This window comes from Passer domesticus, chromosome 13, assembly GCF_036417665.1.
Source record: "Passer domesticus isolate bPasDom1 chromosome 13, bPasDom1.hap1, whole genome shotgun sequence".
Taxonomy (NCBI): domain Eukaryota; kingdom Metazoa; phylum Chordata; class Aves; order Passeriformes; family Passeridae; genus Passer; species Passer domesticus.
In genome coordinates this window covers 1,810,203-1,835,537 of record NC_087486.1, presented here as the reverse complement: position 1 = coordinate 1,835,537, position 25,335 = coordinate 1,810,203, and the positions used below count along the sequence as shown (strand labels likewise).

Here is a 25,335-nt window from a genome sequence, read left to right as displayed (position 1 = left end):
CCAAATTCTCATTTGTTAAGATAATGATGTTTTTACCAGGTTTTTGTATGGTCAGAACCACACTCAGACCCTCACAGAGAGGAACTTTCCCACATTAAAGACAATTTTTGAGGGCTGATGTGAGGGAGACACCACAGTGAAAGGTAACCTCTATTTTATTCCACCTTCCCCATGTATAAATTGAGTTTTCCTGGCACCTACAATTGATGTTTTAGCAACTAAAAACAATGCAGCAACTCCCTTAGGTCTGCAAAAATTCAGTTTCTGAGTTCTTATTTCCATTTATCTGAATGGTGACTTCAAATGATCAGGAACTTCTTGCTGGCTCCCTCTCCCTGTATTTCTGTTAGGAATATAGGGAAGTGATTTATTTCAGAGCTGTGGAGAGGGAAATATTAGTTGGAAAAAAAAAACCCCACCCAGCAAGATTCAGAGTAACAAAACAAAGGGGAAAGTACCCAAAATAATACTTGCAGTTTATCTCACACAGGATCTAACAGCAGATTGCCAGCCCCAAATTTTTGGGAATTTTTTTCAGGCTCTTCAGAAGAGAAAGTTTAAAAAAAACCCCAACAGTTCAAGTGCCAAAGAAACCCATAAAATCAGGAGGGAAAAATAATCTGCTTCCTTACAAAGAGAAGCTGGGAAAAAAAAGTTATGAAAATCTTGCCTTGGAGCATCTAGGTGCTCCAAGAGATCACAGAAAGTCCCAAGTGCTGCCTGGAAAGATCAGACTCAAGCTGAGTATTCCCATCATCCATTCCACTGCAGGAACCACCAAAAAAAGCAGATTTTCTTGGTCCCTCTATGTATTAACACCATTTTGCTTGGAAACTCTGAACAGGAGCACATCCATACTAAAAGCCAGATATTTTAAACCATTCCATCACTGATTTTTGGGGTGAAACCATCAGGATTTTAACCTTTCACCCTTTGGAGAGGCCACATCCTCGGGAGCTGCACCTACCATGGGGTAGTGTTATGTTTGCACCATCAATGATTGCTTGTGCCAGTTCGTGGTCGTTGCTCTCAAAGGCGTGGGCAGCAGCCTTGAGGGCATCCCAAATCTCCTTCCTGCCCTCAAAGGCCGGGGCTGTGTCCCAAAATTCATCCCTCTTACTGCGCAGCTGCCCGTCCGTCATGGGGTAATCGCTCTTCCATTTGGGCTTCTCCTTCTTCAGGGGCTGGTTACGACCAAGAGCCACTGTGGGGGACAAAGAAAAGAGGGAATTCATCAAAATAACACCATAAAATTCCCTTGGGTTGCTCTGTTTTGGATTTACAGTATGCCTCAGGTTTGAGCTTTTCTATTTTTCAGGTTCTGTGCTGCTTTAGTGTGTGGGGCTGGGCTCACATCAGGGGATGGTGAGCTCTGTGCACAGAGCAGGGAGACAAAACAATTCCTGCTCCAGCTGGGCACCAAGGACAAATGATCCCAATCCCAGCCCAGGAGCACAAACCCCGTGGGCTGCAGAGAGAAAAACAAGGATGGGAGTGCAGGGGCTGCAGCTGGGATTGGACACTGAACTGCAATGTGCACATGGAGCAGAGCTGAGCCCAGGGAGAGACCCCGGCAGCGCTCGTGCATTTTGGGACCATTTGGGTTCATCTTGGGTTCATTTTGGGACCATTTGGGTTCATCTTGGGTGCATTTTGGGACCATTTGGGTTCATCTTGGGTGCATTTTGGGACCATTTGGGTTCATCTTGGGTGCATTTTGGGACCATTTGGGTTCATCTTGGGTGCATTTTGGGACCATTTGGGTTCATCTTGGGTTCATTTTGGGACCATTTGGGTTCATCTTGGGTGCATTTTGGGACCATTTGGGTTCATCCTGGGTTCATTTTAGGACCATTTGGGTTCATCTTGGGTTCATTTTGGGACCATTTGGGTTCATCTTGGGTGCATTTTGGGACCATTTGGGTTCATCTTGGGTGCATTTTGGGACCATTTGGGTTCATCCTGGGTTCATTTTGGGACCATTTGGGTTCATCTTGGGTGCAGCCCTGGCTGGGCTCTTGTGCTGCCCAAGGTGGATCCAAGGAGGAGATCCTTTGAATAAATCCCTGCTTTATTCTGTAACTCTGCCCAGTTTCTGCTCTAGCTCAGCCTTCCCAAGGCATCACAGAGCTGAATTTGCAAGCCTGGTCCTTTTTGCTCATCACCTCCCAGGTGATGCAGTGAGAGGGGTGTTATTTATATACTGCTCATGGTTCAGATCTTCATTTCCTGAGAGAATTATGTTTTTACCAGTCTTGTATGGTCAAAACCAGACTCAGAGTCTCCTCAATTTCCCCAGGAGGTCAAAGCACCATGGAGCTTTGGAGAAGGGAGGTGATATGGATGTGGGCCATGCAATTGTTATTTGCTACTTCTAATTAGGAGCTGACTTTGTTTCTGTGCAAATGCATCCTCCTGCTTTCCGATTTCCCCTGGAAATCCAGGAATCCATCAAGGTTTAAAGAGCATTTTCCTCCTTCTCAATAAACACAACCCCATTTGTTTCCCTTTAACTACAGCTATTTTTGTGTAATAGCCACTTTGAGGTTATCACAGGTATAAAAGTTGACAGATTAAAACTCCCTGCTCCCATCCCCATCAGTGCCTGGGGCTGCAGCAGGAGATTCCAAGCTCACAGAGGTTTTAAGGAGACCAAAACCCCTGACAAGAGGTTAAGCCACACACCCTTATTCAATCTGACCCCATATGACCAAGGAATGATCAGCTTCCTTTGCTAGCTCAGGATGAGAGACACGTTCATGAACCTGGAGTGCAAGCCATGGAAAAGAGGAGTTTGAAAAGGATTCCTGCTGGAATGAGCTTTCTATGGATTAAATACCATGGGAGAATGGGTTGGGTTGGAAGGAACCCTAAAGATCATTTAATTCCACCCCCTGCCATGGGTAGGGACACCTCCCACCATCCCAGGGTGCTCCAAGCTGCCAGGGATGGGGCCACACAGCCAAGAACTTCTTCCCAATATCCAATCTACACCTATTCCCTGTCAGTGTGAATTCATTCCCAGAATCCTGTCCCTCCATCCCTTGGAAATCCTCTCTCTCCATCTTTCCCTTTCTCCCCATCTGCAGCTCCTTCAGGCCACACTGAGATCACCCCAAGGCCTCTCCTCTCCAGGCTGAACAATCCCAGCTCTTAAAACAGAGCAGCTCCATCCCTGCAATCCTGGTGGCCTCCTCTGGAGCATGATCTGCACAGAAACCAAGTCAGCTCCTAATTAAAAGCAGCAAATGACAATTGCATGGCCCCCATCCACGGACTGCAGCTGCTCCCCGTGTCCCACGCAGAACCCAGCAACAACAAACTGCTGAGCCCTTTCAAGTGACCACAAGCATTTATTGCTTTTTGTTTCCACGGGATTGCTTCCATGGGACTGCTTCCATTTGCTTTCCAAAGGAGAGCTGACCATTGAGCAGACTGCAGAGCAGCAAGCCCCAGTGTTTACAAAACACCAAGTTTCCTGGCAGAGCCCAGCCTTTCCCAGTCCAAGGCTCAGCTGAGCACACGAAGCCTGGAAGATGATGCTGGGGCAGCCTCAAGCAATGGGGTTGTGCATTAAACCCTGTACATGCTAAAATTCTAAAAACATATGTGGGAAAACACTCCAGCAGGGAATTGTTTCCTTATTAAGGCTCAGCAGCCAGAGGATGACATTTACAGCCAGACAGAACAGGACACACTGCAAGAAATTTGGGTCAGTGGATATTCTTTTTTTCCATTCCACTTTAGCTCACATCTGTTTGCATCCACTCAGTGGATGCTGATTTGTCCCACAGGGCCCCCTCCTTGTCCCCAAACATCAATTATGGAAGCAGGTTAAAGGCACTTCCCGCAGCCCACTGCAAATCCAGCAGCCCACTGCTCTCCCTGCTTCCCACCCTGCCCCAGACAGCACCCAGATTTATTAAAAATTGATTTATCCTCACTCCAGCCGAGGCTCAGATCCTCACAGCCTCCAGTAACTCCTCCCTGGAGATCCCATCCTTCCCACACAGACAGCAGTGATGATAAACCCGGTGATAAATTCTTTTTTTTTCTGAGCTGGAAGGAAGGGTGGTGGAAGAAAGGGACTCTCCAAATGGCTCAAAAGCCAAATCCACTCTAGCAAGCCATCCATCCCAGTACTGAGCCTTTAAACACAACTTGGCTGCAGCACAAGCCAGTATTTAAAAAGATCTTTGGCGTGTTTATCATTTAACAGAAGTGCTTCAAGGATCCCCAAAAAGCTTTATGCCTTCCCTGAAGAAATATTCATTATTTAGCTCTGTGGATAGATGAGGCAGAAAGGATGAGAGAAACTTATGCCATGTAAAAAAAATAATGTGCAAAAAGGCCCAAATATTTCTCTTTCCAGCCCATGTTTTAGTCACTAAAGCAAAACATGTGAATTTCTACAACCAAACTTTCGGACCACATCAAAGCACTTTCCCTTTTCTGTTAACAAGGCTGATAAAGAAACAAACATCAACAGTCTGAACCACTTAAAAGTATTTACAGTGTCAGTTTTCTGTTCCTCACTTCGGAAGGAAATTGGAGCTCAAAAGGAAACCTTGACTTCATTTAAGACCAGGCACATCAGAGGCACCACCAGCTTGCAGGATCCAGAAGAGAAAGCAGCATCCACATTAATTTTTCATCTTACATCACTTCAACATGAGTAAGAAATTATTAATACCCTGCTCGAAAGCAGGAATTGTTTTCCAAATGCCAAGAAGAAGGCACGTTCTCCCTGAAGCAATTCTCCAAGTCACCCTGTCAGCAGAGGCCAGCGGTTGATATTTTTGGCGAGGGATTTATTTAGAAGGGAATATGGAAATCAGCACTGGTCTACTTTTCAAGAGGTGAAACATCAGCAGCCACACTCCAAAATGAGCTAGGTTGTTGTTTCAACAGCTCAGGTGTGCAGGTGGTGCTGGGCAGGGTAAGAAATGCACAGAATTTAGGGTGGAAAAGCCCTCCCAGCCCAGTTGTGCTCCAACCCCAGCCCAGAGCCCCGAGAGCCACTCCAGGAATTCCCTGGGATGGGATCCAAACCTCCCTTCGTGTCTGCTCGGAAAGGTGGTGATGGATCAAAGACTGGACACAAACTCTTCTGAAAGCTCTTTTCCAATCCTAATAATTCTGTTTAATGCCCCAAAGCAGTGGGGCACAAGCCCTGGGCTGTTCCTGCAGGATTTAGCAGCATTACCTGTTTCCCCCTCACAGGCAGAGTTCAGGATCCTCGAGGCAGCTGCTCTGACTGCCCCACTGAACTCCTGGCAGGCTGAAAAGTCTTATTTTTCAGAAGGAAAAAATGTATTTCTGCAATCCTTGCAGACTGTTTTATCACCTGAATGGTAAATTTATTTCCCTTCCCCGCAGCTTCCCATCAAAGCAATGAATCTGTAAGGTTATCTCTGCTCCTTATGCAGATAAACCCAGATATTTAAATCAGTTTCTTAACAGAATGTCAAGAAATGTCTCTGTGGAAGCTCTTTGGAGCAGCTGGTGTGTTTGTTATGTCGCTATCACTGTGGATATCACTGTGGATATCACTGGTGCCTCTTCTGAGGGGGACCAGATGAGCAGGAGCAGCTGCTACCACAGGATTCTTGTATTAAAAGCCAATATCCAGCTACACAATCCATAATTCCTAATTTATACCACCCAAATCACAGCACTCCATCGTCAGATTGGGAATATCTCAGCCCCAGAGGGTTTTGTGTCAAATCAGACGCGGCCAAGCTGAGCCAAGGGACAGCTCAGAGCTCTGGAGAAGGGCAGGATCTCTGCTTCAGGTGTGACCTGCATCCTCCTCCTCCCCACGTTCTGCCCTGCCAGGTAACCCTGGATGAGACCTGGAACAGCCCTGAAGCAGCTCAGCTCAAATCTTAATTATTTATGGAAACACCTCTGCTGTCATCAGCCTTAGGTGAGTTTTCCCTCCCACCCCATCCTTCAAACATCTTTCACCTATTTCTAAAAATAAAGTTAGGAGCAGATTTGGCTGTTCCATCTCTCCAAGTGCTCCACAGTGAATTTCCTCCTTTCCCTTGGAAACACAAGCATATGTTGCTTGCAGCATTAGTCTTTTACAGCTTTTGGAAAAAGCACAGGGAAGTGGCCCAAGCTGGGGGTGGAAAAGTTTCCAGGCACAAAGAGCCCACCCAGGGCACGGAAAACCCAGCAGGAGCCACCTGGACTGGACAGGTTCCACTCCAGGCTGGTGATCTGCAGGGGCTCAGCAGCAGCTGGAGCTACAAGCACAGGGCCTGGCTGTGCTTCCCAATCCCTGCAGATGTGTGGAAGATGGACACACAGCCAGAAAGCACCAGGGAGGGACAGCCCAGCAGTGCAACACGAGCTCAGAGCAGATACAGGCAAACATTCCAAGACCAAAGTCGTGAAATGTTACAATGGAGAATCTGGCAAGATTGATTTTATATATAAAATAGAATAATAAATATATTGTTTTATATTATTATATATTATTCATTATAATAAATAATAATATAATAAATAAAAGAAAATATTGTATTTTCTTTTTTTTCTTTGTCTTGATTAAGAAAATATCCAAGAGATGAACCCAACTGCTTAAGTGGTGAGAGATGAAAAAGCTTTGGAGTGTCCTGTGAGGAGAGGAGCAGGAATGCCCAAGGGAAGGATAAAAAATCACCACAAATCTCTCAGAATGGGAATGACACGTAGAGGAGCTGCTGTGGGTGGAAAAGCTGGGCTTGGAGGGCTGGCCATGGATGATGAAGTGAGGAGGGAACAGCCCAGCCCAGAGCTGCAGGGCTCAGGGAGGAGAAGCCCCAGGCTGGTTTGGGGGCTGCAAACACCCCCAGCCCAGCAGGACAGGGGATGTTCCCCCATCCTGGACAAACCCCAGCAGTGGCCTGCAGGCAGCCAGGAGAAGCCAAGGAAATTTTTACAAACTGAACCAATGATCAAAGCTATTTTCTTTACCAGATTGCTTCCCCGTCGAGGCTCAGCTGCTAACAAAGTGTTTTTCTATCAGAAATGAAATGCAAATAATGGTTTGCTCCCCAGAAAGTTCCTGTCAGTGACAGTCCCAAGGGCTCCCCTCCCCACAATCACCCAGCACTTCTCTGCTTAATCAAATGAGCCCCATTTGAAACCCATTTTGCTCCAATTTCCTCATGAGGTACCTTGTAATTTGGTATCAATATCACACAGTTCACCTGAAACATTTTCTTTGCGTCGTTCTCCAGTGTAATCCTGAATTACAATGGTGCTTGGAAGAGCCAGCACAAAGGAAAAGTGCAAAATCCCAGGGAAAACAGGGAGGGGAAAAGGGAAAATTCGTTGCATTTAAGCAGCAGACAATTTGAATTACATTAAGCAACACAGGCTTACACAATTTAAATGACATTAAATAGCACAGGCGTAGCCGACAACAGGAAAATGACAGAATTTTATCTGTTTATTGCTGATTTTCAGTGATTTTCTTCTTAAGAAGGCTACATTTTTCCAAGGCGAGAAGAGGATTTTGGAACAGAAGTGGCACTGGACAGTGGCAAAGACTTAAAAGTGAAATATTAGGACAATTAGACTTTTCTAACAAGGAAATTAATTAACATTTCTAGGGAGCTTGTGTGAACTTTCCAAATAAATACAGATAGAAAGATAATGCTTGAAACTAAGTCACGTTTTATAGTTTTTTAGGAGGATAAAATGAACACCACTTCCCTGGTAGAAATTCAGGTTATATTTTGAAATAGCTGTGTACCAAACCACCAGGCTGCAGACTCAAAGCAATATTACAGAAGTGTAGGCAAAGGCATTAATTTTGAGGCAAGTAACAAACTGTGAGGCTTTTCAGAGCAGCAAACCCAGCAGAGACACGTCTGCACACAAGAAATAAACCCCCAGCCAAGCCCTGAGCAATTTCCCCTTTCTCCCACCTGAAAGGAGGTGAAGAAAGGAAGAAAATAAACACAAAAAAAAGAAATCAGATGGAGAGGGGAAGGAGCAGCAGGGCCAGGGGCTGAGCAGCAGCCAGGCACCATGTGCTGGTGCTGAGTGATGGATGTGCTGCCTCTGGGGACAAGGGGGACAATCAATCACTGGTGCCACCCAGTGCTGGGCAGGGAATCCTCCCCTGCTTCCCCTCAGTTCTTACCCAACACCAAAAATTGCCCAGAAGAAGCTGCAGGGAGCAAAATGCAAGTTCCTCTGGTAATTCCAGGCAGCTCTGGATAACTTATCCCTGCCTTTGTCCACACATGAAACCTTCCCGAGTCAATCCAGAGGCTTCTCAGCATGAGAGGAGGAGGGTGTATGAACGAGCTGGACACAGAGAAGAGCTGACTCTAATTGCCAGCTATTCCACTGTATTTTCCATTTCTCCCATCATTTTCAGCAGAAACTGCAGAAGAAATCAGGAGATTTCCGGGCAGCTCATCACTCATCACCCCTCAAAGGAGTGTTGCAGCAAGAAATAAAAGCTTCAGCTCTGGAGATCTGAATCTTTGCTCCCTCTGTGGTTCTCCAGAGATCCCAGCTCATCCCAGCCCAGGCAGGATCTGCTCAGGTGACCACAGCCCTGGGATGTGCTGAGCAGAACTGGAACCAGGTCAGTGAATTTTGTCTGACCTGAGGGGGCACTCCCAGCCCAAAGCCAGCTGGCAGGGGGGATTTAGACTGGATATTGGGAATAAACGTTTCCCTGGGAGGGTGGGCAGGGTGCCCAGAGCAGCTGGGGCTGCCCCTGGATCCCTGGCAGTGCCCAAGGCCAGGCTGGATGGGATGGAGCAGCCTGGGACAGTGGGAGGTGTCCCTGCCCTGATTTTTGAGGTCCTTTCCAACCCAAACCATCCTTTGTTTCCAGGATTATTATTCCCAAAAGCTCTGTGGGTACTCCTGAGCCCTGCCTGCCCACCCAGCCTCCTGCTGGAAGCACAAGCAGAGGATTCTCAATCATCTGGATGAAGCTCATGGGGACAGAGAGAAATGTCTCGGGGAGGGAACACCTCAGTGCCTGGGCAAGGGCTGAGCAGGGGGGAGGAAGGAAGGCTGCCAGGCAGGGCACAGCCCAGGGTTTGCCCATCTGTCTCTGTTCTTTCCCAGCACAGGAACCCTGGAGCCCCAAACTCAGCTTGCCTGAACTCAGGTCCAAAAGCAGGAGCTGTAAAACCCGGCTCAGAGTCAGCCCCAGCCCGGCAGGGAAGTTCACTGAGGTGAAACAGCTCCAGGGGACAGACATTATCAACACAATTACCTGTCAGCACTGTTTACACTGGAATTTAAACTGCTCCTATCTCTGGCAGATGGATGTTTTCAGCTGGATACAGCGGAGGATAAAGATTTCCCCATCCCCAACTCACAGTGTGCAAGCACCAAGAGCTTCAATCTGCTCCATCTACAGCGCACAACTGGCCAGCTTTTTAAAAGCTGTGACAAGAACCATTAAGGAAGCTGTCAGCAACATGAAAAATATTCTGTCTGAGGCAGGCTGCAAGAGCACACGTTTGTTGTGACTTCTGCAGCCTGTGGCTTAAACTCCAGCTCAATTATTGCAGCTGAGCTTGGCACCAGGGCAGCCCCACACCCAAAACAAGAGCAGAACAGAGCTCTGGGAATGCAGTGGGAAGCTGCACAGAGATTTTCTGGGGAAAAAAAAAAAACAAAAAAAACCCAAAAAAACCCAAAAAAACAAAACAAAAACAACAACAACAAAAAAAAAAACCCAACCACAAAACCCCCCCCCAAAAAAAAAAAAAACCAAAAAACCCACAAAAAAAAAGAAAAAATAAAAAAGACCAAAAAAACCCCCAAAAAACCTAAAAAAAACCCCACCCCAGAGCTTTCTGTATCTCAGCATGAGGAAGAATGCAACTCAGCAACTTCACTTTTAAAGCACTAAAAGCCTTTTGTGTCTCTTGTCCCTTCAGCTCCCAGGGAAACTTTAGACCCATCAGATAAAAGTGCGAATTCCTGACTGGACAACCTGTGCTGGGGCACTGCTGGCACAGGGCACTGCCCACTGCTCCAGGCTGGTGGGCAGCCTGGATTTCACACCAGGAAATGTCCAGCTCCAGCTGCAAATGAACCAGGCTCACAAAGTCCCTTCCTCCCTTGTTCTCCCTCTGACCCCTGCATAAAAAGCATCAACTGCTAAAAAAAAGTGATTTAAAGTTCACTGGGGGCTGACACCACAGAACCCCTGAGGCTGGAAAAGCCCTCCAAGATCACCAGGCTGTGCCCAGTGGTCACCCTGTCCCCAGCCCAGAGCCCTGAGTGCCACCTCCAGCCCCTCCTTGGGCACCTCCAGGGAAAAGGAGCAGCACCAAAACTCTCCCAGTGCCAAGGGCATCCCCACACGCTGACAGCTGAGCTCGGTGGGCTTTGAGCAAGGCCAAGGCAGGTTTGGGTTAGCTTTGCTCTTGGCTGAGCCATGGCAGTGGTGTGGCCAGCGCTGGCCACACGAGGCCACCAGGAATCCTGAGCTGGCCAAGTGACACAGGACCATCTGCTGGACATCTGGGCTGTGTTTAACACACCACGAGTGCTTCCAACATCAGCCAAAAAAAAATCAGGGAAAAAAATAAAATAATCAAAGGCAGCCTTATCTTTCACCCTGCCAGAATGACAAAAAATACTTGGCTGAGGATTTCTGCAGCCCCTGACGAGGTGTGGTGGTGCTGAAAGCAGCCAGGACACCCTGCTCAGCAGGGCCTCGTGCAGAGGGAGTTTAAACGTGGGGCTGAACCTTCTGGATGGTGCCACCAGGGAATTTCATTCACTACAAGTAAGCCCAATGTTCATAAAGTCATTGGATGGTTTGGATTTGAAGGGATCTTAAATCTCATCCAGTGGCAGCCTTTGCCATGGGCAAGGACAGTTTCCACCACCCCAGGCTGCTCCAAGCCCCAGCCTTGGACATTTCCAGGGATGGGACAGCCACAGCTCCCCATTCCAGGGCTCCCCACCCTCCCAGGGAAGAATTCCTCCCCAGCATCCATCTCTGTCAGTGTGAACCCCTTCCCCTGCTCCTGTCACTCCAGGCTCTTGTAGAATTCCCTCTCCACCTTTCTCAGGTTTTTCCCTCAGGTAAACCTGCCCAGGAGCCAGCAGAGTGCTCAGACCCCATCTCAGCACAGCCTTCGATTTGGCTTTGCTCATCAAACCCTCCCACAAACCCTGAAGTCTGGGTAATTCAAGGTATAATGCTCAGGACAGATGGCCAGCTCCACGTTCCCAAGGATTTTTTGGCTGAACATGCCACGCTTGCCATGTCACTGCTGCCAGCACAGCAGTCACAAATTCCAGGAGGGAACGACCCAAAAAAAGCCTCCAAGTTGGTGGCTGTTTTTACAATGACCAACAATTAAATTAGCTTAGTTAAAGGATCTAACACCATGTCTTGAATTTATTCCAGTGTCACAGTTATTGGCAGGGATGAAGTTTCACATGAGCCAATTAACTAAATGCACTATTACTGCATCTCAGCTGCTTAAGCTCATCAGTTAATTAAGAGCTCAGTGTAAGCTGAAAATAGGAACCTTACCTGACACACATCCCAAACATACATTATCTTAATGATTTCATTTTACACTCCCATATTATGTTCCTCGGGTGCCTGAGGAAAACTGAAAGGCGACTGCTTGGTTTAAAGAAAAGTGAAAGTGAAAGTCACACAAACATTCACAGATTTCATCTAAGAAATTGGATTTCTCAGAGTGATACTCGCTGCTTTATTCAGCCCTATTTTACAGGGTACTTTTTCATAGTAAAGTTAATATTTCACATTCAATTTTGAAACCCAGCTCCTCTCTGTTGTCCTGGGCAGCCACCCCCAGGAAACTCCAGCACCCTTGCTGGATAAAGCTCAACAGCTGGAATTCAGGGCAGCACACACGGCCAACCTCTTGGCCATAAGGAATTCCTACCCTTCAAGCACACATTTTGTTAAGAAATCCACATTTATCCCCGAGTTAGAGGCAAGTAATAACAGATAAGGACGTCGGTGGATTGCTCAGATAATTAGAAAGCAATCTAAGCTAAAATGAAAAACGTGCAAGCCTTTGTTGCAACTTGTATAAATACCTGGATGTCTTGTACATCCAGGGGGGGAAAAAACCCCAAAACAATCCAACCCTGTAAATGGCAGCACCTGAACAAAGTAGCCTTAAAACTCCATCCTTCCAAGGCCTTTTTATCCCCCTGTGGATGTTCTTGGGGAAAAAATAGCCCTGCTAGAGCCTCAAGGATTCCTGATGTAATCAGAGAGTGGTTTGGCTGGAAGGGACCTTGAGGGACACGCAGTGCCACCCCCAAGGACACTGCCACTGTCCCAGGTGCTTCATCCAGCCTGGCCTTGGGCACTGCCAGGGATGCAGGGGCAGCCCCAGCTGCTCTGGGCACCCTGTGCCAGTGAATCCAGCCCTGAGCTTTTCAAACCCCCCCAAATTAGGAATGAATCAAGGTCTCCTCCTCGCAGCAAAGCACAGAGAGCACCTCCTGAGCTGGGAGGAAGCACAGGAACCTGCCCTCTCCATTTCAATTGCTGAAATGAAGCGAGATTAAAGCAGGCAGAGCCTTTCCACCTTTAGCAAATTAATCTGATCTCTTTCAGAAGTCCCTGAGCACACGAGGCTTTAGCTCTATTAATGGCCTGAGTGATGCTTGCTCAGTGTTTCCTACGGACACAGCAGCCCTTGAGGAGCTTCCTTTCAAAGGCAGGGATCACAGAATTTGATTGAAAACGCATTTAATTCTCCAGAGCTCAGGGCAGGCTCAAAAGTGGCAGCCCAGGGATGGTGCTGGCAATGCTCTCAGCTGTTCCACAGCCAGCAAGAGCTGAAGCAGGGCTCGGCCGTGGGCTGTGCTTGTCTTTTCTAAAAAGCTCCTCACCAAAATGCTCCAGGAGCTTCTTTCTCCTGTGGCATCACTGCAAAGCATGAGCAGAGTTTTTTGTCAGGACAGATGCACTTTTCCTACTTTTTCCCATTATTTAAGACATAATTGATGCAATAACAGATTAATAAGTGTGTGAAGATGGTGGGCTTTAAAGAGTCTGCAAGAACAGTTCTGAGTTCAAGCACAACTCTCCATTATGACACAGATTCTCTTCTCACCCCTGCTCCCCTTTCTGCAAGGGAAAATAGTTTCAAATTAAGGATGAGAAGTTTGAGACTGGCAATGAGAATGCACTATTAAGAAGAGATTCTTATTCCAGCCATCTGAAAACAGGAGCCCACCTCTCCCACGGCTCCTCAGGGCAGGTGGGATGGTTTGGTTTAGGGAAAGGAACTCCTGAAAGCGTTGGGGAAATCAAACCCCAACACCCAAAGCTGCTGATTTCACTGCAGCAGTGGAAAGGGTTCCCAAGAATGGCTGCATGCAAGCCCATGACAAACTCACTAATTACTGTGCTCTAATGAGCAAACCATGGCCAGGAAGTGCTGATTCCACAGCTCTGAACAAAAGCACCTCAAAGCCCAGAGCAGCAGAACTGGGGCCACTTTCAGTCCTGAGGATGAGCAGGAGAAAAATTCATTAAAAACTGTTTCCATCTGAGCAGCATCCACACAGCTCCCGTTATTAGCATCAAAAGTGCCTTTAACACACAATAATCCTGAATTATCTCGATAGAAAAATGCTCTGTGAGAAAAAGGGCTCCTAATTTATTTACCTTCAACAGAAACCAGCAAAAGTTGGAAAGTTTCAAAACACAAGAAAAGAAATTGTGCAGGTCCCTAAAGCTGAATTGCATGGCCAGAGTCCCCTCAGCTGGAAAAAAATCCCGATTAATTCAGAATAACGAAAGGAGACGTGAGAAAGAAGGAAGGCTGAATGCAAAGAGCAGAGAGAAATGCACTTTATCAATGGGAGATGAACTCAGCCTGGAAATTTGGCAGGCAGAGCAATCAGATAGCAACAGAATCCTTGAGCAGGCAAACGTGGAAAGAGTTTCAAGACAAGATTAGATCAGTTGGTAGAATTTCGAAGGCAGAATATTCTGTTTGACACAGCACTGAAGCAGAGATACAGAAGCCTTTGCCATCTTGGATTTCGCAGAACTTTGTTTTAAGCTGAATTGTCACTACTTAATACTTAATAAAATGGATTTTTTTACTTAATAAAATGGATTTTGAACAGGCTCAATTATCAGATCAGCATCCCTCTGGACAGAGCTGCCAAGAGATGTTAAAGCAGGACCCTGGCAGCAACCAAAACACTTCCTCCCCCACCCCGAAATATCTGCAATATTTTCCTAACTAATGTGAGCTCAATGCAAATTATTAACTCTTGGTAATAAGTTTCCCAGCACAATAAGATAAAATGCTAAGGTGGTTCCTTCCCCAGTCCTGCAGCACACCAATCATCAGGAAAATCATGATCAGAGTCAGAAAGAACTGCAGTTGCATTCCTAAGAAAAAACACTTTATTTGGGATGGATAAAGCAGGAAAAAATAATTATAAAGGAACCTGTTGATTTCCCAAAGCAATATTGTGAAGGAGATGTGGTAAGCATCAATTTCAATAAGTTTAACTTAAAAATTCTGGAGGAAATTTGCTCCCTGAGAATGGATCGTGACTGATGCTGGGATGGAGGAAGGCTGGGACTGGGGAGTGTTTGGAGCCCTCCCACTCCTGTCATGTTCAAGATAAAAAAGAGAATTTTGGGCTCCTCTTTCAGTGGGTGATTGTGTTTTCCCCACTGCTGAGCACCAACAGTCCAAAACCCAGCAGATTACTTCAATTTTCAAGCTAAAATTTCAATTTTCAAGCTGCTGGAGTGATAACTTAATCAAAAGCCAAACTTCTCCTCCTCAATTTAAACCTAATTGCCAGGACACCAATATTTAGGAGAATTGGAAAGGGCACAAAACTTCCCAGGGAGCCAGAGCCCTTGAGATTCACCTCTAACAACAGCTGAGAACAACCTGTAATGTTTTCTAAAGGTTTGTTATTTAGGAGAATAAAAGCCCCAAAGACAGCCCAAGTGTTTTTAGAGGTTTACAGAAAATAATCTCTGTCTACAGTCGATTAGAAAGCCTCCATTCCCAGGCAGAGCTCAAGAACTAAAAGCTTACTTACAACGAAAGGATTTTTATTCTGGTACTGCCTTGTAACACCAAACCACAACAATCTGACAATGCTGCTGCTCCTTTTTTTATTCCCAGCTGCCAGACTAAAATCTTGTATTCCCTGCTCTATTTTGCAGGAGTTTCAGATAAAGCCAAACCCGTGCCTGGAGTATTTCTGGAGCTATTTTTGTGCTGTATTAAAAGCCCTGGATATACACAAGGAATGTGATTTGTTGGGATGCACGGAGGCAGCAAAAAACGGGATTTTGCTGTAAGATCCATGTGGGGCCATCCAATCTGTGAGTGACTGGAAGTGTGTGACTTCAGTCAAGCAATAATCATGTGGTTTTCTGTTGAAATTCGAGCTTTTTTGGAACCAGAACTACTTTTAGATCTGGATAAACACACAATGGAGATCTCTGGATGTGAAAAACACACAAAAGAGTGAGAACTCATCGCAAATGAGCATTTAAACCTGTCTCAGGATAATATCCAATATTGATCAGCACTTCACAGAAGGTATTTTTGTTCTAAAAGCACTCATATTTATAGCAACCCATGTGCTTTTAACGAACTTATGTGGGCACAGAGCAAAAAAAAAAAAAATCACACAAAAAAAATCAGTCTGCTACGTGTTTCACCGAGCCAAGTCATCAACATGCAACTCACGAGTGAAATCTAACTCTAAAAAAAAATAAAGTTTAAATAGCTCTGTGAGAGCTTTCCTCTTCTTCAGCCCTCCCAGTGCTCCCCCTCAGTGGGAGCTGTGATTCATCCAGCCAGGGAAATGCACCCAGCCTTTGGGTAACCTTTCCAAACTGTGCTTCCCAAAATCCTCCCAACTGCTCCTTCCCCTGTCCTCTCACCTGGGGAGGGGTAAAAGCTGGGAGCAGCCACAGCCATGCAAGGCAGGAATGGGATTTGTACTTGCACTAAAAAAATATCTAAAATATGTTTGCACGTTCCAAGATTTGGGTGTTCCTTCCCACTCAAGGCATGTCCCCTCTGAAGGATGGGGATGCAATGGCTCAGGAGCATTTGAAGGCTCAATATTCTGCATTAAAAACACTCTTTTGACATACCCAGCTTCTGTGTGCACCTGAGAGGGAGAAAAACACACCCAAACCCTCTCTGGAGGCACGAATCCAGCAGTGTGACACAGGCAGGGCTCGGTGACAGCTCTTCCAGGGGATGCTTTGTGCAGCCAGGCCATGGGAATTAACAATTTTTCCTTAAATTCTCCAGCCAGCCATTACCCTGTGCTTGCTGATGCTCTGCTGCAGGCTCAGGTGCTTCCAAAAAAAAAAAACAATTGGCAGAGAGGAGAAAATGGCATTTGGCAGCTGCAGGTACCCTGTGCTATTCTGTAGGTGCTCTTTTGCAAAATCTGTATTTACCCACAGAGGCAGGAAATCACAGGAGAGGAGAGCTCTGTGGCAGGGAAATAAAGCAACAAAGTAAATGCCACGGAGAGATTCTTCTGCTGAATCCACAGTGCCCTTCATCACAGCATGGGAGCAGAGCTGGAGCTTCATGACTGGATTTTAAAAATAGAAAGGTAACAAGCTTCCAATCCCAAAGTGCTGTGCTCTGCTTCCGATGCCATTTCAGGCCCTGGGAGTGCTCTCAAAGAGCACACAGCTCCTCTGGGGAAAGGTGAAAAATGCCTCCCTCCAGAAGCTGTTGTCTGAACTAAGAGAATTATTTATAGTTGCTACATTTATTATACATTATTATAAACTGGAAGCTGTTATGAGCTATAAAATGTTGATCATTTCAGGGGATGAAAAGTAATTTATTTATAGAAAAGTGCTGGTAATGCTAGACTGAATATATGTGTTTTAAGAGGAAACTTTCCCTGTTAAACATGTGCAGAGCCACCATGCTCTGTGTGACACATTTTCCCATTTTAGCCTCTAATCTTTTCCCCCTGGGCACTACCTGTTCTTGCTGCAAACTACTGAAGCATTTTTCACTCCCATTTGTGAAGTGCCTGTGCTTTCATGGCTGAGAATGTGGGGGAAAACCACATGACAGATCATGCAGAAAACTCCCCAAATCCCCTCCCTTCCACCTCATCTGCAGCACAAGGATGTCTTTATACACACACAGATAGACAGGCACACAAAAAATCCGCCAGCACATCTGAGATTCTCCAGAAGAAAAAATAAAAAAATAAAAAAAATCAGCGTTTCAGAGCTGTGCCCATCTCCTCCCACAAATGGCTTTCAAGCAGGGCTTTGAATTTTCCTTTTTAAATCCTCTTCACTGAGGAGAGGGGGAGATGGGCAGGGAAAAGGACACTGAGAAAAGGCTGAAGGGAGGAGCTGCTAAAACTGCTCTAATCCACAACCCCAGCAGCATTTCTGCTTTGGCAAGGACAATTTCCAAATGTTTTCCATCAGGCCTGAGAGGTCAAGTGGGTGTGGAGCAGCTCCTGCAAATTGATAGCATCCAATAATTGCTCCTGCATTTATTACCTGCAGAACCTGCAGTGCCCTTGCATTTCCCAGTGCTGGGAAGCCTGAGGATGAGACTGATGGTATTTTAAATATTTAAGGTAGTCTAAGAAACTTCAGCCTCATTCAGCATTTGAGACAGTTTTTAATTTACTCCTAAAATGGGGACCAGAACAAAAACACTTCCTGCAGTTTGCTGTGCCCCATCTTTTGTCCAGCTCTCACTTGCATTAAATCTGAGTGTGCCAGGGCCAGCAAATGCAAAATTCAGGTTCCAGCTGAACCTTCAATAAACCACAAGAGGCATTTTCCCTGCACACAGGTCAGAGTGCAGAGCTGACATCCTGTGCTGGAGGAGTTTTCCACACCCAGTGCCACCAGCATTCCTGCTGCTTTGGGGTGCAGGAGGCTTTGGATCCATCACCTCTTCTGCTATGGACAACTCGGTCTGAAACACTGAATTACACTGCAAACACACCCCCCACGTGAGGGGGAATCTTTTTGTTTCCTTAAAAAACAAGAAAACAAACCAAATTTTAAAAATCCCTGACAAAACTGACGGTTCATTTACTTCCTAACTAGTGGAACATTTCTGTTTTGTCAGCTCTAAACTGCCAGACAACACAGAAGCAGCAGATGAAACTGTAACTAAAATCCTCAGAGTGCAAGAAAAGTGTTTTATTCCACAGCCAGGAACCAGGTGCTGATTCCAGCTCTGTTATTCCTGCACAGAACAGCCCCTCCCTCCTGATTTTGGGTGACTGAACCTCAGCACTCCCATCACCTTGCAAAGGAAGGAAGAGTCCCACAGAGCCCCCAGAAAAACCCAGAAACCTCCCCAGGCTCCAGCCAGGCACCTGCACACTTTGGGAAGGTGAAGATGAAGCCAAGGATCCTCCCTGGATGGACTCTCCACACCCAGGGGATGCCCCATGGGCCTCTCCCTGCTCCATCCTGGCTGCTGGGGGGCAGAACTTCACCCCAAAAAAATCCGACAGTTTTCTGTAGGAGCCATAAGTTATTTGGGGGGAAAAAAACCCACAAAATTAAAAAAAAAAAAAAGAATTAAGAGATAAAACCCAGTTGAAATACTTGCAGAAAAGGAGGTGAAAGCCAAGGTGGCAAACTGAAAATAATTTGTTTTAAAATGTATCAGACATTTATACACAGTATCTGTCTAGAAAAGAGGATGAAGGTGATTGTTACATCACACTCCAAATTATAAGGAGGAGTTACATTCCCTTCTCAATTATGGTCATTCGCTCATGAACTTTCCAGAGCTTTATATTCTTTCTTTTTTACAGGTAACCAAAAAAATTAAGGCCAACTTGACCCTTCCTTGTACCTGCAAGAAGACTCACAAGAATTTGCAACTTAACCACAAGGCAAATCTGTACTTCAGGCTTTAACTGTATTATAATTTGTGACTCATAAATTGTATTATTCAACATTCAACATGAAAAATAATAGCTATCATATTACTTGCTGCAATGAGAGTGGATGCCTGCTTTGTAGAGTTTATTCAAACTGGCAACTAATAATATTTTCCATTTATCAAAAGTCTCCAAAGCACAATGACTGTTCAATTTATTGCATTTAACATTCAGTGAAGGAGGATGTTGTCGTTTTCAACACTGCAATCCCAAACAGAGAAATTAAAATAAATCACTTCATCTAGAAGCCAAACAAACAATTACATGGAGGAACCAGCCAAAAAGGAAACCAAACAGCTTCGTTTGCCAGCCCTTATTAACAGCAAAAATAACACTTTATTTCGGTTTCTGAGAGCTCCTTGTTATCACCTGGAAAACAAAACCGAGCCTGGTAGTTTACAAATGAGAAGTCACAGCAGCAGAGTGACACGCCAGGGGATGAACGCTTGGGACTGAATTGTCAGGGGCTCCCAGACCCTAACAACCTCCAGCAGGCTGTGGGTGCCCAGCCCTCAGGAAATAAGAGTTATTAAAGGCTACTTTTATTCCAAAGCCATGAGAAAACCCACATATAACTCTTGTGGAAATGACTGACTCGTTTAGGTTGGAAAAGATCTTTAGGATCATCATTAACCCATCACTGCCCCCTCTAAACCAAATCCCCAAGTGCTCCATCTACACATCCTTTAAATGCACTCAGGCATGGAGCAGGAAGGATTTGGAGCAAATTTCAGTGTCATGTTAAGCTTTTTTCGTTATTCCATTATAAAAAAAACCCCAAAACCAAAACAAACCATACAAAACACCCCCCAGTAGCACCTAACAGCAAAAAGCCAGCTCTGGTTTAGTAATATTTTTGCCAGCCCTGTATTCCAGACCAGCAGGAACTACCTGAATCCATGGTGAAAAACCATCCCATCCTGCACCCAACAGCTCCAACCCACTGAAAAAATCCCTCTGGGAGACTCTTTGTGTGCTCCAGCACAAAAGGGAGGCACCAAATGCTCTTAAGTGCTCAGTCATGAGCTGCTTGTTTAACCCCCCCGTGCCAGCCAGGCAGAGCCCAGCTGTATTAGTGCAATTGTGAGCAACAAATCTCACTGCTTAATATGCAAATTCCCCTGGTCAGTCTTGCAGAGAAGCACCATGAAAGCAGTTATTGTGACTTCCAATTAGCCATGTGATACGCAGCCCTGCACAGCACTCAAGGAAAATATTTAAGAAACTGTTGTCCAGTTGCTGAGAGCAGAGGTGGAGCACAATATTTGCTTTTCTCTGAGTTAATGAAGCTCCAGCACTGCATCAAACTCCACGGGAGGAGTTGATAGTTTGAATAATCTCCCATTCTGGCAGCCTTATTTCCACTTGGCCCTGTTCTCACTGCTGGGTGATGGGGGCAGCAGGAAAGAAGACAAATTTCAAACACAATCAGCATCTTTGCTGCCAAGGAAGGGCGACAAGAACTGCAGCAGGCGGGCGAGCATCGTGTCAAGGAGAGCTCAGCAGCAACCAGACAGCTGCAGCCAAAATCCTTAATCTGGAATGACTCGTGCTCCCAGCCACTGTATTCCCTGCTTTTCCCTCACCCCACACAAGTAACTGGCTCACTGAACTCACCACGTCAGACAAAGTGATGTGCAGCTTCTGAGAGGGGTGAGAGTTTGCCACGAGAGAATGAACAGGTTCCTCCTTTTCTTTCTCAAAAAGAAATTGAGGAGCTCTCCAGGAAGGACCAGCCTGTGGGATGGAGCTGGCACAGCTCTGCTGCTTCTGCTCAACTGAACATACCTGACGTACAGGCACAAGGGCAGAGCTTTCCAGCAGTTCATTCCAAGCCCAAAGCAACGCCAAAAGCACAAGTGAAGAGGTCACACAGCCTGGGAAGTGCTGCAGAACAGTTATTCCTCCCCTGCTCTCACCATCCTGAGGAACTCAGGCACCTTTGGCAGGGCACAGCTGGACCAGATGCAGAGCTCAGCTCCTGAAACCTTGGGCTGTTAGGTGTGAGAAAGCTGAGCTAAAGGGAAGAAGTGGGCAAAACCCATGTCTATAACCCAGTTAATGATGTCCTTTAATGACTCCCCAGTAAATCCACCCAGGACACCCACCACAGTTTGGTGCTGCTGGGCTACAACACACCGAGCATCGAGGCAGGAACTCTTCCTGTCTGTGCCAAACAACGTCCTGGTGAAATGAAAGCTTGCTAAAAAGAGCAGTGCTAATGAAACAGCTGGTACCAATCTGCAAAGCCCATTTCATTTCCAGCCCGATGGGCAGAGCAGCATCTGTTAAATTCTTGGTGAGGAACAGCCTCCTCCTGCTCCGGTCACTGCAAACAGAGCCGTGCTTTAATGAGCTGGGCTTTGATTAGCTCCATCTCACACATGCAGGCACACCTGAGGATCCACACCAGCTCTCCTGACACACACAGGCATCCTGACCTTCAAAAATGCCCACAATAAGAGACAAAAGAAGCACACGTGGCCAGGACATGCCGTCAGCTCTGCCAAGCTGCACACGAGCAACGGGAAGTGCTGGCCATGGACAAAAACACCGAGGAGAATACAGGGATGTGACAAATCCTCCTCTCGACTCCAATAACACAATTGAGCACGATTTTGCCACTCCCCACTGCCCTGGAATACATTGAAACTGGGATGAATCAGACTTGAGAGCTGGCTCTGCTTTCACCCAGCGTCGCACACGGCCGCTGCTGGCTGATCAAGCTCTTGGGCGCTCGCGATTCTCCAGAAACTTTTCCATTCTGGGGAAAAGACAAAGCCTCTCCAAAACAAGTCCATCGCTGGCAAGTTAGAACCATCACGTTCCAAAACACCTTCCTAGGATTTCGAAATGCTCTGGCCCCGCTCACCGACAGCAATCTGAAAGTGAATGTAGCGGGCTGGGTCACAACCCCGGAGCTGGAGGAAATGAGCCTCACTTGGGGAACAGGAAAAAGCCATCTCTCTGCACAGGTCTCAGCTCCAAACCGTGCTCACTTGTGCTTCAGCTGGTTCACTGGCTGATGCCTCCAGACAGGAGCTCCCCTGGGAGAGCACGTCAGGTTTCAGGCTGGCTGAGGGCAGAACCTGCAAAGCTCGGAATGAGCGCAGGCTGGACTTTGACACCTGGGGAGTCACGTTTAGGGGAGATACTCAGAGCTTCCTCCAGCTTAACCCACTCCCCTTCCTCCTTGTGGAGAGGCAGGAACAGATCTGTAGCATTACAAAACAGGCTATTGCACACTGGAGCTGATTGTTTAAGACAGTCCTAAGAAGCTCATAATTCAAGTGAAATTTCAGCGCCTCTCACTTCAGCGAGACAACCTTAAGGAACATTACCCTGAGAGCATGAATCAACACGAGCCAGCTGACACGAATTTCACATCTCTTACATCTTGAAAGCCCAGCTGCTGTTGTAATGCAGCAGGCACAATGGGTTATTTAACCCCAGAGCAGCAGAGTGCCATGCCCTGGGAGCACCAGGCAGGGACACGGCCTGGATGGAGCCTGCCCACCTCACATGCTGCTCTGGGGTGTGGAATCTGTTTTACAATATCACCCAAAGCCTGATCGTGTTCTTCTCCCATCTCATTCATTCGATATCACAGGTGAGATAAGAGCAAGGAAATTAAACCCAGCCTATTTCTGTGACATGATCTCACCTCGTAACACCAAAGCACATCTCAGGACAAGCACCAGTGGAGCTTTTAATGCTATTTTTTGGTCGGGGTTGTGGGGTATGTGATGATTCCTGCTGTTCTTTTCCTTTGACTGGTCCATTCTGCTCAGCACACCTGCAGGGTTTTACTGGTTGGTAAATCTGCTTAGTACAGATGCATTTTAGGAACCCACTCCTTCCCTTTTTACCAATAGAGTAAGGAAGACTCGCACTACTGAAAGCTATAAAATTGCTTTTAATGACACTGATGTGATTAAATCCACAGGAGGTTGTGGAGCCTCCCTCTCTGCAGACATTCCAAACCCACCTGGATTTATCCCTGTGACCCTGCCTTAGTAGGGGGGTTGGTCTGGATGATCTCCAGAGGTCACTCCCCAACTCTTGGGGTCCCCAACCCCAACTCTTCTGGGATTCTGTGAAATCCCACAGAGTTCTTAGCAGCTGCAATTCTGGTATTTCCATGAACTCTGTATCTGGCACTAACCAGCAGATGGTTGGTTCAGATACAACTCCAAGTGCTGCATATTTTTACATTATGGAATGACAGCAAAGCCACTGATGGAAAGAACACCCATCAGCTGGGACATCTGAAACAAAACCAGACTGATAAATAACATTCTGTAAAACACAGGGAAAAACACAGCCCTAGATCAGCAATTCTCCTCCTGAAATCCGTGGACCCTGCGTGTGTGAGGACTACTTATGAGTCAAGTGTCCTGTTGGCAGGCTGACTTTAAATGACTATAAAACATACACAGCTCAGCTGGAGAACATCAGGGGTCCACAAACCTGAGAGCATTGAAAAAGCAATCATTCGGGCATTTAGCTGGAGAGAAACACGCCGGTGAAAGGCTGCTGACACTGCAGCAGCGTTTGCACGCTGGCTTTGCTCCCCAGGTCGGGATGAGCGACAGGGACCTCGGTGCTCGCTCCATCCATCCATCCATCCATCCATCCATCCATCCATCCATCCATCCATCCATCCATCCATCCATCCATCCATCCATCCTCTCCAGCCGCCGCTCCGGTCTCACGGCTGAGGCTGGAGCCAAGCACCTCTCCCGGCTGAAAAACAAACCCCGGCCCCGCAGCACCGCCGGGATCTCAGCGAGCCGAGGAATCATTGCCCGCACGCCGCAAGGAGCGGAGCCCGAGGAAAACAAAGTTCGGGAGCCCCCGGGCAGGCCCTTTCCCCCGCCTGGCTTCATTTCAGCGGGGGCCGCGTCCCTGAGCCCCTCAGCGAGACAGCCCCGACCCCGCTCCGCGCTACCGCCCGGCACGGCCCCGGCACGGCCCCCGGCACGGCCCCGGCACGGCCCCGGCACGGCCCCGGCACGGCCCCGGCACGGCCCCGGCCGCCGAGCGAGGGCTGAGCCCGGGGCAGCGCCCGCCGAGCGCCGCCGGCCCCGCGCCCCGGCAAACTTGGGGCGAACGCGGGGGAGAAGCCCGGGGATGGTCCCGGGGATGGTCCGGGGTATGGTCCGGGGGACGGTCCGGGCCAGCCGCCGGACGCGGCTCCCCCGCCCGCCGCAGGCCCCGGCCCGCAGCGCCCGCCCCGGGGTCCCCCCGCGGGCCCCCCGGCCCGGCGCCGGCGCTCACCTCCGGTGCCGTCCGAGTTCTCGTTGAGGCTGCCCGAGGAGTCGTGGTGGGAGCCCACACACCCGCCCATGGGGCCCGCAGACCCGCCGCCGAGCCGCCCCCCGCCCCCCTCCCCTGCACCGAGCTCCGCCGCCGGCCGGGCAGGCGCGATGGCTGCGGAGCCGCCTCCCCGCGCCCAGCACCGCCCAGGGGCGCGGCCTGCGCCGGACCGCCCGCCGGACCGGAACGGGACCGGGAGCGGGACCGGGACTGGCATCGGTACCGGCACCGCCCGCCGGACCGGAACGGGAACGGGACCGGGACCGGGACTGGGACCGGCATCAGTACCGGTCCCGCCCGCCGCACCGCCCCGCCACCGGGAACGGGACCGGGACTGGCATCGGTACCGGCACCGCCCGCCGGACCGCCCCGGGACCGGGACTGGGACCGAGACCAGCACCGCCCGCGGGACGGCACCGGCACCGGGTTGAGACCGAGACCGGCACTGGTACTGGCACAGCCCCCGGGATCGCCCTGGCACCGCACCGCACCAGCACTGGCATCGGCACCGACACCGGCACCGACCCTGGCAGCAGGATCGGGACCGCCCCGATATCCACACCGACATCGGGACCGCCCCGACACCGACACCGGGACCGGCCCAGCACCGGCCCCGGGATGCGGGGCCAGCCCCCGGCCGTGGGTGCGGGCTGTGTTCATTCCCCTCTCGCTGTGTTTATTCCCCTCTCACTGTGTTTATTCCCCTCGCTGTGTTTATTCCCCTCTCGCTGTACAGCCTGCGTGCCCTGCCGTGCTCTGCCCCATCCCCGAGGCGCTCAGGGATGGAGCTCTGAGCATCCCGGTGGTGAAAGGTGACCCTGTCCAGGGAACAAGAGGATCCATAAGGTCACTCCCAGCCCAAACCGTTCTGTGCTCCATGATTTTTCTCTGCACACGAAGAGAAAGGCCACACTCAGATAAATCCCTGCCCCACTGCCCAGCCACCCACCCCTGTGTTATCAGACTGCCAGTTTGAAATAAAAACTGAGCAAACTCGGTGCTTTTTGGTCAATCTGACCAAGCAGGCTTCAGTTCTCTGAGAAGAAAAGTTCAACTTCTGTGCTCTTA

General features: G+C 48.2%; 1 protein-coding gene across 1 annotated transcript in view; it reads right to left on the bottom strand.

Annotated features, from left to right (window-relative positions):
• UBTD2 (ubiquitin domain containing 2) overlaps positions 1-24,371 on the bottom strand; it is a 42,391-nt gene extending 18,020 nt beyond the window's left edge. The window contains exons 1-2 of the mRNA XM_064387594.1: positions 24,229-24,371; positions 968-1,204 (exon numbers count right to left, since the gene is read on the bottom strand). Of these exons, the coding sequence (XP_064243664.1) occupies positions 968-1,204; positions 24,229-24,298 (307 nt within the window). The 5' untranslated portion in view covers positions 24,299-24,371. The remainder of the gene's footprint in view (positions 1-967; positions 1,205-24,228) is intronic.
• Between the last annotated feature and the right edge of the window lie 964 nt (positions 24,372-25,335).